Here is an 18,329-nt window from a genome sequence, read left to right as displayed (position 1 = left end):
AGCTGTCAACCTGACTGCTGATCCTCGGCTTCTCCTAGACCACGATGCAACCCCAACAACAAATGAGCTATGCAAAGTGCAATGTGCTACTCGAACACATATTGAAGAGAGTTAACAAACTCCCTCTCTTTTAAACAAACAAAATAAAAAAAACTTTCAAATTTGCAAAACTGTAATACAATGAATGGATTAAAAAAACTTGAAACATAATACTTCTAAAAAAACTTCTAAAGAAACTAGATACTCTTTTTCATAATTTGACAAAAAAACAATAACATTAAACCAGTTAATTTGCTATAATTTCAAAGATCCACTTTCCAAGGCTCCAGCTATTTTCAAAGAATTTACTCCCTTTTTTGTCATCATCAGCCAATTGTGCTTTTGAATCTACCCCAAAAATCTTCAACTGTCCATTTTGAACTATTTCTTTGAGAATAGCTATATCAATTCTTAATCTCTTTTCAGAAACATTTTTAACTGAGTACACATTATCATAAAGTGAACAGTTATCTACATAGAGCTCCACCGACAGTTTCCTTTCATTATCATACAATATTTGAGAACACATTCCCAAGATAGTAGGTCATGTCCACTGCCTCTACAGCGGCCAGTGTTTCTGCAGCAAGGGTGCTTTTCACAACTCTTCTAATTTTCTTTGCCTCCCAGTACAAAGGACAACTATTTCCATTTTCGCCCACAAGAAAAATCACAAAGCCTCCAACACTACTACAGCCGTCAGGGAGATTAGCATGGGAAAGCATCACTGTACACAACCAACTTAAACTTTGAAATGTCACCTAGTTTTGGGAAGTACATTGAACTCACAAAAGTGCAGGCTTTCCTTAGACACTTTACTGCTAAGTTCTAATACATCATATGACAAATCAGTTGGCCCACCAGACTCCTAAAACTATCCTTTTCTTTTTCATTACACTCCATATTTTTATTTAATCCTCTCACAGCATTTACATTGATAGATTCTAGAGATTTACAGTATTCATTTTGATGAAGTTTAACACCCTGTTCACTTTGTACAATATCCAGTCCAATGTATCTGAATGTGGTATTACTTTGCTCCTTAACCTGAAAATGATTTCTGATTTTGGCAATGACTACATTTTCAAATCGCTTTGTTCCTCCCTACAAGAAATCATCTACATGCATAAAAACATAACACATAATTCTCCATCATACCAATAGAATGCTGCAGGGTCAGTTTTCACTTGCTTGCATCTCATCTTCAGCTGGAAAGTCTTTACTGTGAGATACCACTTCCTAGCTGCATCATTATGACCATAGACACATTTCTCCAACTTCCATAGTATTCTTATCACACCCTGCCTCAACAGGGAGAACAAGATACACTTCACGCTCAAATCTTTCACTCTGTAGAAATGCAGCCTTAATGTCAATTGAACTCACTGCCCACTTTTTGGAAGACAAAATTGCAAGAAAAGACCTCAACACTTCTTTGCTGACAGTGGGAGAATCTGACTGAATTTCTTCTTTTTCCTCAAAACCTCTAGCAACTAGCCGTGGTTTAATTTTCTTTTTTCCTTCACTGTTTTTCTTCTCTGTCACCACCCATCGAACTGACAATGCTTTCTGGAACTTTCTCATTTACCCCAAAACTCTTCCAGCTTCTCAGTTCTTCTTGTTTTGCTTTTTCAAGTTCATGACTTTCTGTATTTTCACAAGCCATTCGTACTTCATTGACTTCCTGCATTTCATCCTCTTCCAATACTGGTACCCATTTTTCTACATCCCTGTTCCAGTCGAGGGGTGATATATGTCCATCTTCGTGTTCAATATTCCTCCAGCTACTGTATTTTCCTGTAGACTTTCCAGCTCGACTATGTATAGTGCTATTCATCTGACTCTTTTGGAAGGAATTTTATTCTCTGTCCAACATTCGGAATACTTGTGACTATTACACTTTCCTTGGGTGTGTCCTCAACTATGGTGTAGCCCTCTTTTTCCTTTGCTTGGTCACAAGTTTCATTTTCTACGGTAGTTTCAACTGGATTTACAATTACTTCTATCTCCTTTTCCTTTGCTTGGTCACAACTTTCATTTTCTACTTTGGTTTCCACTGGATTTACAACTGCTTCTATCTCTCTCTTTCTGCTTCTAACCTTTTCTTTCTTTTCACTTTGATGCCTCAACATATCAAGTAGTGCATTCCTTCCTTCATCAATGTCCCTGTCAAAACTATATGGTATCTCCCGAACATGAATTTCAAGTGCTCTTACAATATTAGAGCCATATTTCAAAATCACTGTTTTACCTTCTTGACCAATGACCGTAGCAGGTCCTTTCCACTCTTTTTGCTCTTCTCTCTTGAAATAGACTTGATCTCCACTTTTAAGGATTTTACCGGTGGTTCTTACTTTGTGTCGTAGTGCTCTTCGTATCTTCTCAGAGGTTTGAGCAGCAATAAAAGCTTTCTTTGCAGAGTGGCTAGCATTAAGATGTTTAGCAACTATTTCACTCGATGTTGTACCTTCCAGTGCAGGGAGTTAGTCACTCAGGGTACATGGCTATTTAGGTTTCCGTCCGTATACAAGTTGATATGGGCTGAAACCCCCTACCATCTGAAGACAATTTTTAGCATTAACTGCCCATGCTAAAGCCACTTTTAAAGACAAATCTGGTTGCTCTGCCATTATTTTTGCCACCATTTCATCTTTAACTGCATGATTACGCTCACACAGGCCATTGCTGAAGGGAGAATATGCTGCTGTATGCATCACTTGAATGTTCATGTTCTCACACATTTCCAGGAACGTGTTGTTGGCAAACTCCCCACCATTATCACACAAAAACTTCACAGGTGCTCCCAAACCAGTTCCCAACCAAGTTTCAACGACTTTCTCATCTATCTCCTTAGGATCTTTCCTTTTTGTCACACATGATTTTGAGAACCTTGTTGCCATGTCTACCATATGCAGAAGATAGATAGATATCTCCTTTCTTATACTCCTTCAAGTCTATTGCCACAACTTCATTGAACTCCTTTGGTCGTGGTGATGTTTTCTTATACTTCATGCATATCTCACAGCTGTTTGAAACTTCTTCAGCATATGCATAACACACCTCGTCCTCGACACCTGCATCTTTCAACAGCTGAATCAGTCTCTTACATGTAGGATGACCAAATTGCTGGTGTAGTTTTTCAATCTTCTTTTTCTTTTCTTTTCCATCATTGCCTAAAGTTAGTAATATTTCTTCTGTTTACTTTCAAGCTTCTTTCTCATCCCTTAGTGGCAAGCAGTAGTGTCCTGAGGAAAGACATCTCAATTTCCCCTTTTTTCCATGTATTTCTGCAGTATCATTTTCCAAGTCCAAGTCCAACCTCATCTGTGCTCTCTTCATTGATGTCTTACTGAATAAAAGGGGAATAGAGCAATTCACCACATCAGCTGTTACACTTGCTCTGTCACCTATTATGTTCACTGGAAGTTTAACCTTTTTTCAATGATTTATACACATTACCATCACCAAATCTAAATGTTGTTTCACTTTCTTCCTCTTCTATTCTCAGTTTCTCCTCTTCTGACAATGTTTGTATGTACATTTTCATCCAGTCAAAACTACACACTGAAGAATTGCAGGCTGTGTCCAGGATAACATAACTAACAGATTCCGTCATTAACACAAACATCACTCCAGGATTCTCAACAACAGCATATGATTCCGCCTCTTTAGGTAAATCTTCACTCGCACTGTTAACATACACTTTTCTTGTACATGCGGGAGACAGATGGTATTGTGATCCACATACAAAGCATTTTTTCACATTATCAAATCTGTCAATATAGTTTCTCTGTCCACTTTTCTCACTATTTACCATACTTCCTCTTCCTCTATCTCCTCTGAATCCTCCACATCCTCTTGACCGCGCAACAACATTTACCTCCTCTGTGCTTAACACTGGCTCAGACTTCACCACTACTGCAGGAGTCACACTCGCACTATATCCTGACACTGCCTCCAATGACAACACTTCCTGATTTCCGAAAAATTTCTTGTGCTTGTTGCATGGAGTCAAACATCTTATCTGGCTCACTGAAAGACACTGCTGTCAACAATTTGTTTGTCTTTCACCTCTAGCCTGGCATTGTCCAATAGCTTGAATGCCAAAATGCAATTTGGTATACTCACTTTATATTTCCCCAAAGCAGCATTTCTCTTTACACATTCCAAAATGTACTTCTCCATAGTGTCTTCCTTCTCTTTCTTGTATGTGTCAAATCTTGTCCATGCCTCATATGCAGCTGACATCTCATCCTTTTTGTACCACTTGTCCAAGTGTTGAAGCAAAACTTGCACCCCATCGTCGTCCGCCAACTGTTCAATGTCCACCTCTTGAAAAATCTTGCCCCTTGCCCCGCTTCCTTCTGGGAATGACAGGGCAAGTGTTACAGCTTGTTTCTTCTTCTCAACATTGGTGACATGCTGCCATGCTTTCAACTCTTGTTTCCAGCAATCTTTTCTCCTCCTCCGACCAGCACTCATGCCCGACCACAATCGCTGTTGTTGGAAATCTTTTTTTCGTCTTCTTTCTTCTTAATTCTCATCAATGTCCTTCCACCTGCCACAAACTACGCTCTGCTACCAGTTGTTGAGCTTGTAGATCAGTGTGGCAGGGCGAAACAAAGTCGGCTGTGTGTTCCTTGACCTTTAATAGTGGCCGTCAACACACAGCTGTCAACCCGACCGCCGATCCTTGGCTTCTCCTAGACCACAATGCAACCCCAACAACAAATGAGCTATGCAAAGCTCAATGTGTTACTTGAGCACATATTGAAGAGAGTTAACAACGACATGGCTACAACAGAGACCTGGTAGACTGCTGCTTCCTATGCAAGGCAGCAGCGGCTGCCTCCAGAGAGAACAGCAGCTAACAGCACAGAGAGCGCGACACAGCTGGTCACCCAGGGTTATGACACGGCCGCCTAGCGGTGAGCGGTGGCCTAACAGACCATGCCAGTGCGGGAATACTCAAGATAACAATAACACAAGGCTTCTGGCTCAACATACAGGCTGGGTAGTTTTCAATAAACATACAGCCTCATGCAACCCCAAAATACTGAGGAGCAACAAATATATGCATGCAAGGCTCAACTGGGAACGTCTCAACAGAGGAGAAATGAACTTTTGGTCAGCCATGCCCTCGTTCAGGAGGAGGGCCAGACTCTCACCCCCGCGGTGCCGCCAGCTGGCTTTTTTTTTAGCGCCGCGCCGCCCAAACTGCCACACATCAGACCGTCCAGAAGACCACCCATACTCCTCAGGAGATAATCAAGAAGCCAAGGGCAGCAAATAAGCATGGCAGATGGCAATGCATGGCATGAACTAAAACTTAAGCAGAGCCCCAGAACGGCTGGCTAGGACATCACCGAATGGAATGATGAAGCCCATCACCCACCAGGAAGACTGGGGAAGAAGCCACCGCGCACACCAAAAAAATGTAAACACACAACTGAACAATAGTAAGTGTGACTCAGAAACCCCCCCTGCTGTGGACAACACTGCCACAGGCAAATGTAGTTAACACTGCCCAGAACATGTAACTAACTTGTGCAAATACATAGCATAATGAGCTACAACGTGAGAGACAACGTAGAGAATGGACCAACAATCTCACGCAGCTGGCAACAAGGTGAGCCCAGTGAATGGCGAAGGACTGCACCCATGCCAGCGCCGGAACTCGACACAGACGAACACTTCCTCATGGTACATACAGAGGCATAAACGTGCTGCAATTAGTACAGACACTCAGTGGGTGCACCTGCAGCAGAATGGAGTGATGACTTACAGAACAAAAGCAGGTAAAGGCATGAAGTGGGAGACCCACACTAAAAAGAATCTGGCAACTCAATCAGCCGCCCAGCCAGCTCAGGCCGCCACCCGCGTGCCCATGACCTACCTTCTTTGGAAGGTGGCTAGGTCACAGTAATTAAACAAAGGCTGGCGTGCCCACCATGGTGACAGAACAAAATCTGCCTATCATCCTGAGAATAGGGACAACCTAATCACGAGGAAAAGCTAGTCATGGTTACTAAACCGTGACATATTTAAATGAATCAATCATGTTTCCTTGAACCACTGAAGGTGGAATCTTATTCCATTCTAGTGCTACAATGTTGATGAAGAAAAATTTTGTGCAGTCTGAATTTATTTGTTTACACATGAGTTTTGTGCCATTATTTCTCCTTCAAAATGTGTCATTGATCATAAACCATTTAGATTTGTCCACATTCGTAAAACCAGTGAGTATTTTGAAACATTTGATCAGTTTTGCTCAGAGACCATGTTTCTCAAAGGAGAACAGATTAAGAGATGAGAGCCTTTCATCGTAAGGAGATCATCTTTGTTGCTGTATGCTGAACACCTACTTTAGCATGTCCTTTGTGTGCTGGGGAGACCAAAACTGTCCTGCATATTCCAAGTGTGGTCGAACTAAACTATTGTACAGTGGAAGTATTACATCTTTATTCTTGTATGAAAAGTTTTTCTTAATGAAGCCCAGCATTCTGTTCCCTTTTTTTGCTGTGCCAATACATTGCTGTGAGAATTTGAGGCTTGGCACAATTTTGACACCCAGGTCCTTGACACACTGAATGCTTTTGAGTTTCACGCCACACATTTTGTAATGGATCCTCTTATTTTTTGTTCCAATTGAAGAACCTGACACATTTAAATTAAAGGGCAGCTCCCATCTATCAGACCAAGATGAAATTTTATGCAAATCTTCTTAAGAGACTTTGTCTGTCTTCGTCTGAGCAACAACCAAAGGCTGATTCTACAGGTGGGCATAACATCTGCACTACCTAGGCCATCTACAAAGCAGGGCTTGGGGGCCCTCCCTTTTGGATATCCATGTAAAAATAATGAATCACCAAATTAAGGAGAGCGTCCTGCATTAATACAGTCACCTCCTGATTAACACAAGGGTTACGTTCCTGGAGATGTCGTGTTATTTAAAATCACGTTATTTAAACATAATTTCCCCATAAGAAACAATAGTAATAGGGGGGTTACGTTCCTGGACACTGGGAAAGTAAGTCTACCCATCTTTTGGATTTTGTTACTCTAACCTTAAAAAAACACATTATTAATACATTAGTAGGTTACGGAAACAACAAAGACACCCGTTCTCATTTTATTTACATGTGTACTTCACTTTCAACACTCGACACTTGCGTTGGCCACTGTCCCTCCTCACCCCCCGTTCTGACGTTCAGACGCTCTCCCGAAAATTGGTCACTTTCTATTATCAATTTCATGGCTCTACCTGAGCCAGTAGCTTTAGATTTATAAGCATTCGCTTAATCCATCCTTCCTCTTCAATCTGCCTCAAACCCGAAGTCTCTATGTCATGTGGTGTTTCTGTGGTGATGTGATGAAGCGCAGTAACTTTTTAGGTCGGAGCAAGCTTGTGTTCGCAGCGCTGTGTATGTTGTGGTTGGCAGCCAGCCACCTCTCCTCCACGCACTCGACCCGTCACGAGCCCCCTTCATTACCCTCATGTTTTCAACTTGATAACCCTGAAGGGTGGTGGGATGCATCTTCAGGGGCCTGAGTATCACTTCCACCATCACTGTAATGAAATTGAGCTACAGGACGGCCGCCAAACCGAGGTTGAACAATAATGGGGCTCAGCCTTCCTGATAAGACGAGGGGTTGGAGTTCAATGTTGTTGATGTCACTGACTTCACCACTAACACTTATTTCAAAGCTTGAAAAAGTCACTATCACAGTGCGGGCTAGCTTCAGACTGAGGAGAAACAGAGCGTCTCAGCGCAGTTCCCACCAGAAGTAGCGTGGGTGCGCATGACATCGTCGATTAAACGCACGTTAAATCGAAAATATCGCATTAGTTAATTGTATCTCCTTAAATATAAATTCTTGTTAAATCAAAAACCTGTTGTTTAAACTCGTGGTAATCAAGAGGTGACTGTACTTCCAAAATATCGGAAAAATTGAAAATTTTCATGTCTTTGTACACGCCTCGGCTAGCTTGTGACAAAATATTACGAAAAAATAAGCAAAAATAACAGAGTTATGGGTGAATCTCCCCCTGCCACCCCCTTCTGCTCGTCACTTACGTTACTATAAAACACTTGCCTGTGCCATGACGGGCTGGGGCTGACCACCATTCAGGCCTCTCAAGAAAGTCTACCAGTGCTGCAGGCTGGCAAGTAAAAAAAGAAGAAAAAAAAAAAGCTATATTCATACACAGGTGCATACATCATCATGTTTCAGCGTAGAAAATAGCCTAAAAGAATATTCGTATGGTATCTTGAGGCAAACTAGCATCTGCGATGGCCTTGGAGGCGGCAGAGCTGACACATACATCAGTCACCCCGGAGAAGCCAGAGATAATTTTTGCATTTTGGCTCGATTTCCAAGAAAAGGACACCATCAGACACACAAAGTCCTTCAAAACAAAGAAAAAACTGCAATTCAGTAAAGAATACCAACTGGGAAGGCATCTAGGATTAAAGGACGAACTCTATAAATCGGCGGACTTTAGCTCTCCTTTTTAAAAACGGGATTAATTTAAGTTTTTTGGAAATTCCATCGCTGCTATTTGACCGATTTTAATAAACATTACATCACTGGAAAAAGGAACAGAAGCGCAAGCTTTTCATCGTGAGTTTTCTTTTCAATTAAGGGACAGTTGTCGGAAAAAAAAAAATAATGTTAGATACACCAACAAAATTGAAAAAAAATCTCATCATTTAACCCTTAGAGTACGGGTGGCGATATATTTCTTTGGATGGTGTGCACGGGGAAAATTTAGACATTTAAAAGAGGTGGAAATGGTGTCTTTCTTCTTTGCAATAATTGTATATTCATCTAGTATATATGCTGGCGTAATAAAACTTCTCCTAATAATAGTAAAATAGTTATGACAGCCGAAAATATTGCACATTTTCTTGTGGCCTTGACGCGTCGCGTGGAAGCACCCCACTTGCTCGCTCTCTCTCTCTCTCTCTCTCTCTCTCTCTCTCTCTCTCTCTCTCTCTCTCTCTCTCTCTCTCCCCCCCCCCTTGCCCCTCCATCCTCTGTCAATGTCACTACCATAGCAGTCATGAGTCACTGTCACTTTGATTCGCCGGCGCTCTACTTCCACCCGGAGCAGAGGAACTGCTTGATGTGTCACGAGACATGACATGTATTCCGAACAAAAGTGGAAAATGATCTGTGGCCTTCAGCAGGGCGCGCGCTGAGACGAATGAGAGTGTGTACGGATGCCAGATGCCTCAACCATTTTTCTGAGTCAAGAACTGGCGGTATATTTGAAACGTAGGGAGCGTTGAATGTGATGATTATATATATGATCCCCGTACTGGTGGGGTGTGTGGTAGCGCACTTATATATACGATTGCCGTAATGTAAGGGTTAACAAAAGCAAAATTGAAGAATTTTCCATGATACAACTTTTGGATTCTGCTTTGAGTTTCTTTGGTGTTTTTTTCAGTAGCGTAGGTCGTTAGATGAGAGAGGAAGTTTGAGTTGAAATTTGTTAAAAAAGTACATTTTATTTTTTTCCTGCTATTATGTATCGACTTATAGATCTGAAAGTAAGCGTATATTACTTCCCCATAAGCATACATTTTACATGAATATAATCAGGATGATATGTTAATAATTTAACACATGGCAGATGCTCCCCATTAGTACTGCAAAAGCCTGATACTTTTTACTTTTTTTCTTAATTCTCATTATCATACAAAACTAGAACTTTGTTTAATGACAATACATTGTAGTAAAATCGTTATTGCTAATAGTCTCATTCGCGTGGTTGAGCCTGTCCAGTCTTGTGCTCTGAATCCTGTGCAGTGCCAGTCCAGGGTGGGCAAGGAGACTTGGGGATTGGTAGTGAAGAAGCAAGTCAGTTGCTTCCCACCCATCACATGGTTAAGGTCTCGTTCCCCAGGGTCTTTCAGGTGGATGTATAAAGTCTCTCTTCATAGTTATTGCTTACATGGTCTTCATATTGTTGTCTCTGGGTTGTTCTTTGTTGGGTGTTTACTATTGGTTTGGTCATTCCCCATTTTGTGTGGCATACTGAGGATTACAGCACAAACATATAGTCAGCTATAAAAAAACTATTTTAACTATGTGTGTGTATAGTGGCTGGCTATTGTAAGTAGTTGTCTGAAAATCCAACAGTTACTTTTGATTTAGTAGGGTGTAGTAATTTATTTACATATATCCATATGTTTAATTACATATTTATGCTCTGATCAACCTCTTTGGTTTTTCATTTCTCCCATATTCCTGTTCTGAGCTCCTACACTCTTCATTTTTAAATCAGTTCCTTTGACTACTTTTCCACAACTGACCTTTTTATGAATTTTAAGGTTATGTATTCATATTTACCTTACAGAAGCACCTACAGAGTGTTCATCAGTGGTACCGCAATGACGAGAGTCTAGCAAGCCACGGATCGTACCTGCGACAGCTGGTTAGTGTGGCGTGTGCAGAGGCCCTGCCACTCCTGATTGCTAAGGAGGAATGTGAGCTGCTCTTCATGCTCACGCTGCAGCTAATGTTCTGTCAGGAGGCCGGGTTCTTCAGCCAGAGCAGAGAGGTATTTGGGTGTGCATTTTTAAATGTTACCATGCTTGCAAGCTTTTAGAGTACATGTATGGTGGTGTCTATTCTCTTTGATTGAATTTAAAGTCACGATATAGTGTTTTGCAGGGCAAGGGTGCATGCGAAGGGAAGTGTGCTTATATTTCTTGAGTTTTTAACTCGTAGCGTACCGCCCTATGTGATATAAAAGTGGCCCCCAGTACCGCACTGGGAGTGAAATTTTTTATTGGCTAAACCCCTTCAAAGTGACCCCTGTAACAAGGAAAATAGGTTCAATCCATATCACCATTGCCCATAAGTGCTCCGCTCACGGCTGGCCCGGCTTGGCTCGCAGCCCACCCTTGTCGCGGCCCACAACTTGCTGTCCCACGCCTTGGTATAGGTTTTTATATATATATATATATATATATATATATATATATATATATATATATATATATATATATATATATATATATATATATATATATATACATACATACATACATACAGTACCCTCTCGAGTTTCGCACTTGGTTCATTCCAAAGGTATGGCGCTAAACTCGAGGATCGTGAAACTTGAGGTATTGAAATACATGAAAAAGCACTTATTGGTTCCGGCCCGTGGAAAAAATTTCCTTTTTTTTTTTTCGACTTGACACTCTTGTTATCACAATTTTTTTTTACTTTACTCTCTTGTTATCTCAAAATATGTACCTTGGTAATAGGCAGAAAATGGGAAGTGAGAACAGGTTGTTCTGAAGCTGCAGTTGAAGGCGGCTGCCTTACAATTGGCTGGCAGTTCTGAATACACGCTTGTGATCCACGTGGTGCCGTCTGCTAATGTAAGGGTGGTTGCTCGCAGTCACCCGTGGTACAGTTGGACAAACCTATAGCTTCTGGTAGTTTTCTGTGTGTCATGGTATAATCTGCTAACTCTTTCTGTTATATATCATCAAATCACTAACATCATGAGTGACTTTTCAATGCCTATTGAACGTAAACTGCCGCCACAATCGCAAAATAGCTCGCAGAGAGGTTCAACCTGCTTACTGCCTCCATATTTCCCTCACCGCTCACAAAGACCACAAGTGGACAAAAAAGAACAAATCCAGGCAAATTAACACCTTTAATGCTGTGTATTCCCACAGCGCGCTTGTGTGGTGGACAGCAGAATGACTAATTTCAGTGGAAAGATATTTTTTGCAACACCGGCCAGTGTATAGTGGACCTTCTTCTTCTTTTGACATGTAACGCTTTGCTACATTTATACTTCACATTTATACACACATTTATACTTCACAACATGCACTAAGGGCCGCTTTCACAGTCATTTTGTTTGTATTGAGCGTTACCAATGGTGGTGATCACCGCTATAGTATTTCCACATGAAACTGGCCGATGGGTAGTGATGTGATGTGATGATGTCGGAGGTATTGCCTTTACAACGGCACCTCGTGGCAGCTGTGAGGTTAGCCTCGCCCCGCACCTTACCACACACTCTCAACACCTGTCGCTTCCTCTGCAGCCACCACTACCCCATAGGCCACTTTCACGTGGAAAACTATAACGTCGATCGCCGCCATTGGTAACGATCAAAACAAACAGTGACTGTGAAAGCAGCCCTTATTTACTACACAGTGCACACTTATACACTTCACCCTGAACTTTGATGTTTTTCTGTTCTTTTCTTTCCCTGATTTTGGTTTTCTATGACCTTTTGCTATTTTCCACTGTTACTTTTCACCGTCGCTGCCATGCATTACAGGTCAAAAGTAGAAGAAGAAGAGGAAAACATCACTGGGAGATCTACAATTTTCATAGACTCTAAAAATAAAGTTTTTTGGACTATGGTTCCCCAGCACGGGGTGTTCTCTTGTTAATCAAGTAGTAAGCAAAGCAGCTCTGCCAGTCCATTTTACGAGTCTCTTGGTGGGCCATTTTCCACTGCTCCTCACTTCTCAGCCACTGCCGTCGTCTGTTTGTTTACATGCAGCCGTTCGGTACCCACGTACCCAGGCTCGTACTCACAACCGTTTTCCATTCATAAGGACAACCAACAACTCGCTCCCGGTTGGGCATATGGCAACCGTGGTTGCCCATAGCACCAATGGTTGGACACCGCCTTTTAACCCTATTCGTTCCGACCCGGGCCACATTTGCCCCCCCCTGAGGATTTTTGTCAAAACGATCATTTTTTTTTTATTACCAAGTTTAAAAGAAAAACAGACCTACTGATAAACGTAGAAAATACCGTAGATTAAGATGCGATATCAAAAATAACCATAGGAGCCTCCGTTATCTTGCTAAACACGAATATTTAGAAACACCGACGCGAATCATTTTGAAGCACGGCGATACGCTGTGAAAAAAAAACCAACGTTCAAACGCCTCCGGATGACGATATTATTACTGTTATAAATATTAATATACCTGTATTGTATAGTGCTATACTGCATGTTCTGCATCTTTTATGTTAACAAAGCTTTAGCTGATACACTAAACAGACCAACAAACAAGCTAGCTGTAATAAAAACATAATAAAAACGTACACAGCTCGCTGTGTACGAGAGTTATTCAACGGCAGTTGGCGACAGGAGCTTGTGATTGCGGCGAGGCGATGACGAATTATGGCACATACAATACTTATTTTGACACTACCATAAGGTGATAACTGTGTCTCGTACATATGTTAATTTCTTGTACTTTGGCCAGACAATTCCTATATATAGCTAATAAAGAAAAACGTACGTGCTTGGAGTCAGAGAGAGAGAGAGAGAGAGAGAGTCATAGGCTATTTGACCGTTTGAACCTAGCTCCCTCTCTTCCATCTTTCATATATATATATATATATATATATATATATATATATATATATATATATATATATATATATAAAATAATATCAGTGCCAGTGTCATTATTCATGTCATTCATATTCAGTTCCTTTCAATATAAGCAAATATACTCTTATCGGCAAAAAAAATTAGCGTAATAAAAAATACTATGAAAGATGGAAGAGAGTTCAAACGGTCAAATTATATATATATATATATATAAATACTATGAAAGATGGAAGAGAGGGAGCTAGGTTCAAACGGTCAAATAGCCTATGATATATATATATATATATATATATATAAAATACTATGAAAGATGGAAGATATATATATATATATATATATATATATATATATATATATATATATATATATATATATATATATATATATATATATATATATATATATATATATATATATATATATATATATATATATATATAAATAATATCAGTGCCAGTGTCACTTGCTGCGAAATATTCATGTCATTCATATTCAGTTCCTTTCAATATAAGCAAATATACTCTTATAAAAAAATTACTTATAAATCACTATGGTTTATTTTGGGGGACCTGGATGCATTGAGAGAGAGAGAGAGAGAGAGAGAGAGAGAGAGAGAGAGAGAGAGAGAGAGAGAGAGAAGCGTAATAAAAAATACTATGAAAGATGGAAGAGAGGGAGCTAGGTTCAAACGGTCAAAATAGCCTATATTGGGCCTCTCTCTCTCTCTCTCTCTCTCTCTCTCTCTCTCTCTCTGACACTTATTATCATCAACGCCACCATCCCACCCACCTCATCACCACCATCACGCATCATCATCACCATCATCATCATCACCAACATCATCAACACCACCATCATCATCACCACCATCACCATCATCATCATCATCACCACCACCACCATCTCCACTATCATCATCATCATCACCACCATCACCATCTCCACTATCATCACCATCATCATCATCATCATCATCATCATCACCACCATCACCATCATCATCATCATCACCACCACCACCATCTCCACTATCATCATCATCACCATCATCATCATCATCACCATCATCATCATCACCACCATCATCACCATCATCATCACCATCATCACCATCATCACCACCATCATCACCACCATCACCATCATCACCACCATCATCACCACCATCATCATCACCATCATCACTATCATCATCACCATCATCACCACCATAATCATCACCACCATCACCAACAGCACCATCAGCATCACATCATCACCACCATCATCATCACCACCATCATCACCACCATCATCAACATCATCATCACCACCATCATCATCATCATCATCATCACCACCATCATCATCATCAACATCACCAACATCATCATCACCACCATCACCATCAGCATCAACAACATCATCATCAACAACATCATCACCACCATCATCACCACCACCATCATCACCACCACCATCACCACCACCATCATCACCACCATAATCATCAGCATCATCAGCAACATCACCATCAACACCATCATCACCACCACCATCATCACCACCACCATCATCACCACCATCATCATCACCACCATCACCATCACCACCATCATCATCACCACCATCATCATCACCACCATCATCACCACCATCATCATCACCACCATCACCATCACCACCATCATCATCACCATCACCACCATCATCATCACCACCATCATCATCACCACCATCATCATCATCACCACCACCATCATCACCACCATCATCACCACCATCATCATCAGCATCACCATCATCACCACCATCATCACCACCATCATCACCACCATCATCATCACCATCATCACCATCATCATCACCATCATCATCACCACCATCATCATCATCACCACCATCACCATCATCACCATCACCACCATCATCATCACCACCATCACCATCACCACCATCATCATCACCACCATCATTATCACCATCATCACCACCATCATCACCAACATCATCATCACCACCATCATCATCATCACCATCAACATCATCAACATCATCATCATCACCATCATCACCATCATCATCACCACCATCATCATCACCACCATCATCACCATCATCACCATCATCACCACCATCATCATCACCACCATCACCATCATCACCAAAAGGAGGAAGAAGAGGATGAAGAAGAGGAAGAGGAAGAAGAGGAGGAAATAGAGGAAGAGGAGGAGAGGAGGAAGAAGAAGAGGAAGGAGGAAGATGCATAAGAGGAGGAAAAGAGGAAGAAGAAAAGGAAGAGGAAGAAGAAGAGGGAGGAAAAGGAGGAAGAAGCTAGAAGAGGAAGAAGAAGAGGACGAGAAGCTAGGAAGAGGTGGAAAAGTATAGAAGAAGAGGAGGAAGAAGAGGAAGATGAGGAGGAAGAGAAGGAAGTAGACAAGAACGAGGACTAAGAGGAAGACGAGGAAGAGTAGGAAGAAGAGGAAGAAAAGGAGGAAGAGGATGAAGAAGAGGAAGAGGAAGAAGAGGAGGAAATAGAGGAAGAGGTGGGAGAGGAGGCAGAAGAGAAAGAGGAAGAGGAGGAAGAAGAAGATCACAATCAAGAAAAGGAAGAAGAAGATGAGAAGGAAGAAGAAAAGGAAGAGTGAGAGGAAGAATGAGGAAGAAGGACGAGAAGCTAGGAAGAGGAGGAAAAGTAGGAAGCAGAGGAAGAGGAAAAGGAAAAGAAGAAGAGGAAGAGGGGAAAAGGAGAAAGAAGAGGAAGAGGAGGAAGAAGAGGAAAAGGAGGAAGAAGAGGAGGAAGGAAAGGAGGAAGAGCAGGAAGAAGAGTAAGAGGAAGAAGAGGAGGAAATAGAGGAAGAAGAGGAGGAGGAGGAAGAACAGGAAGAGGAGGAAGATGAAGAAGAAGAGGAAGAAGGAAGGAAGGAAGAAGAGGAAGAGGCAGAAGAAAAGGAAGAGGAAGAAAAGAGGCGAGAAGCTGGAGAAAAGGAAAAGGAGGAAGAAGAGGAAGAGGAAGAATAAAAGGAGAAAGAAGAGGAAGAGGAGGAAGAAAAGGAGAAAGAAGAGGAGGAAAAGAAGGAAGAAGAGGAAGAAGAAGAAGAAAGAAGGAAGAATAGGAAGAGGAGGAAGAAGAAGAAAAGAAGGAAGAATAGGAGGAAGAGGGAGAAAAGGATTTTATTTCTTGAGAGTTTCTTTTCACTCATTATTCACTATTGCTTTACACCATTGATTAGGTTCCAGTACTTAGTGTTCACGAGCGTTATTGTTGTTCAGAAAAATCAATACGATGCTGGATATAAAATCTCAAATAGGGTTAAGGCAGCACGCATGACGCTGACGGTAGGTAGACGTGACCCATACATGTCAAAGCACCGTGAAACTCATGGTGGTAATGTGCGAAAGTCGTGATGGTAAGAATTTAGGACTAAGCGCTAAACTCGAGGATCACGAAACTCGGATAGCACGAAACTTGAGAGGGTACTGTATTTATATATATATATATATATATATATATATATATATATATATATATATATATATATATATATAAATATATATATATATATATATATATATATATATATATATATATATATATATATATATATATATTGTTTTTGTGCCTTAGAGTGCTAAAAGTATGTACAGCCGGTCGATATAGACTGTTTTTGAGTGCGAAATTGAGTGTTTGTGCGTACGGAAATGGTTCCGTAATTTAATACTTGGTAACTGTGCTAGAGTGTGTGTGTGTGTGTGTGTGTGTGTGTGTGTGTGTGTGTGAGACTGGCTCAATGTCACTACTCAGCTGACCTCACTATGATTATCGGACGTTTTCACTTTGTTTCGGACTTGATTTCGTTTGTGGCACACGCCCAAATTCACTTTCTAAGTGGGGCGGCTGGGAGAGGCTAGGCTGACCCACAAGTCGACGCTCTGTACCCATATGAGCATCTAGATGCGTACGGGAGCGTCCTTTCAATTGCGATTAAATACGGTAATTTGCAAACACGTCTGATGAGTCAACGGTATATAATTGCAAATCGCTTTTAATGCATGAGATACGTCAACGGTACTCTACGGGTTAATGTACTCTGTCAATGCATGCTCATATTGTCATTTCCCCTTTTAGGCATTTTGGGTTTGCCTCAAGGTTTACTTACTTTTTTGTTTCATTTATTTCATCTTTTTACATGGCTTAGATTTTTTAATGTCTTATAATATACTTTTTAAAATATATAAGTTTAGGTTTTTGTCGGCTGTTTATTATTAATGCCAGTTTATCCTGCCTGTCTTTCTTCAGACTGCTGTAGTGGCAGGCAAACATTCTAAAGTAACAATCAGTGGTGTGATAATACCTTTGTATAACACTATGTACCCCATAGTATGGTGATACAACTTTCTAGTTGTAAAATTTTATTCATGGAAAATATAGCAACTATTAATACTGATTAATCTTTCATATATAATTTCTTTGTTTCTTGGTAGATTGGGATTTCATGAGAAGCTAATATGCTGTAAAACCTGAATAACACCAACATTATTGACAACATAGTATATTGTCAATAATGTTTAATTGATGCTCAGAATACGCAGATATTTGCAAAATGTCATCTGCTCAATATTGAAATGCATGTATAGAGGGTTATTTGGTGCTGCCACTCCAGGACTTCTACACATTTTTTTTTTCGTTTAAATTTTAAAGCCTTCCAATCGCTAATTTTTATTCAGGCGAAATGATAAGAATCCTAACTGAATTGCCATGAGTAATATCAAATGCACCTTAGAGGAGTTAATGAGGTGTGATGATTATTCCAAGGCTTGTGCAGGGAGGTTTCTGTGGTGTGCTGCTTGCCCCAAGGAGTCTAGGGACTTGAGTTCCTGTTCTGGACCTTGCAGTGGGTGCTACTTCAG

At 40.7% G+C, this 18,329-nt stretch overlaps 1 protein-coding gene across 6 annotated transcripts in view; it reads left to right on the top strand.

The window, feature by feature from the left end:
- Positions 1 to 18,329, top strand: part of LOC127001963 (uncharacterized) — a 68,363-nt gene that overhangs the window by 28,547 nt on the left and 21,487 nt on the right. For all 6 annotated transcript variants that reach the window (XM_050867233.1, XM_050867231.1, XM_050867234.1 and 3 more), the window contains one exon: positions 10,406 to 10,609. In XM_050867233.1, coding sequence (XP_050723190.1) covers positions 10,406 to 10,609 — 204 coding nt within the window. The remainder of the gene's footprint in view (positions 1 to 10,405; positions 10,610 to 18,329) is intronic.

The sequence above is a fragment of the Eriocheir sinensis genome, chromosome 22 (assembly GCF_024679095.1).
Source record: "Eriocheir sinensis breed Jianghai 21 chromosome 22, ASM2467909v1, whole genome shotgun sequence".
Classification (NCBI taxonomy): domain Eukaryota; kingdom Metazoa; phylum Arthropoda; class Malacostraca; order Decapoda; family Varunidae; genus Eriocheir; species Eriocheir sinensis.
This window is presented reverse-complemented; position numbering and strand designations above follow the sequence as displayed.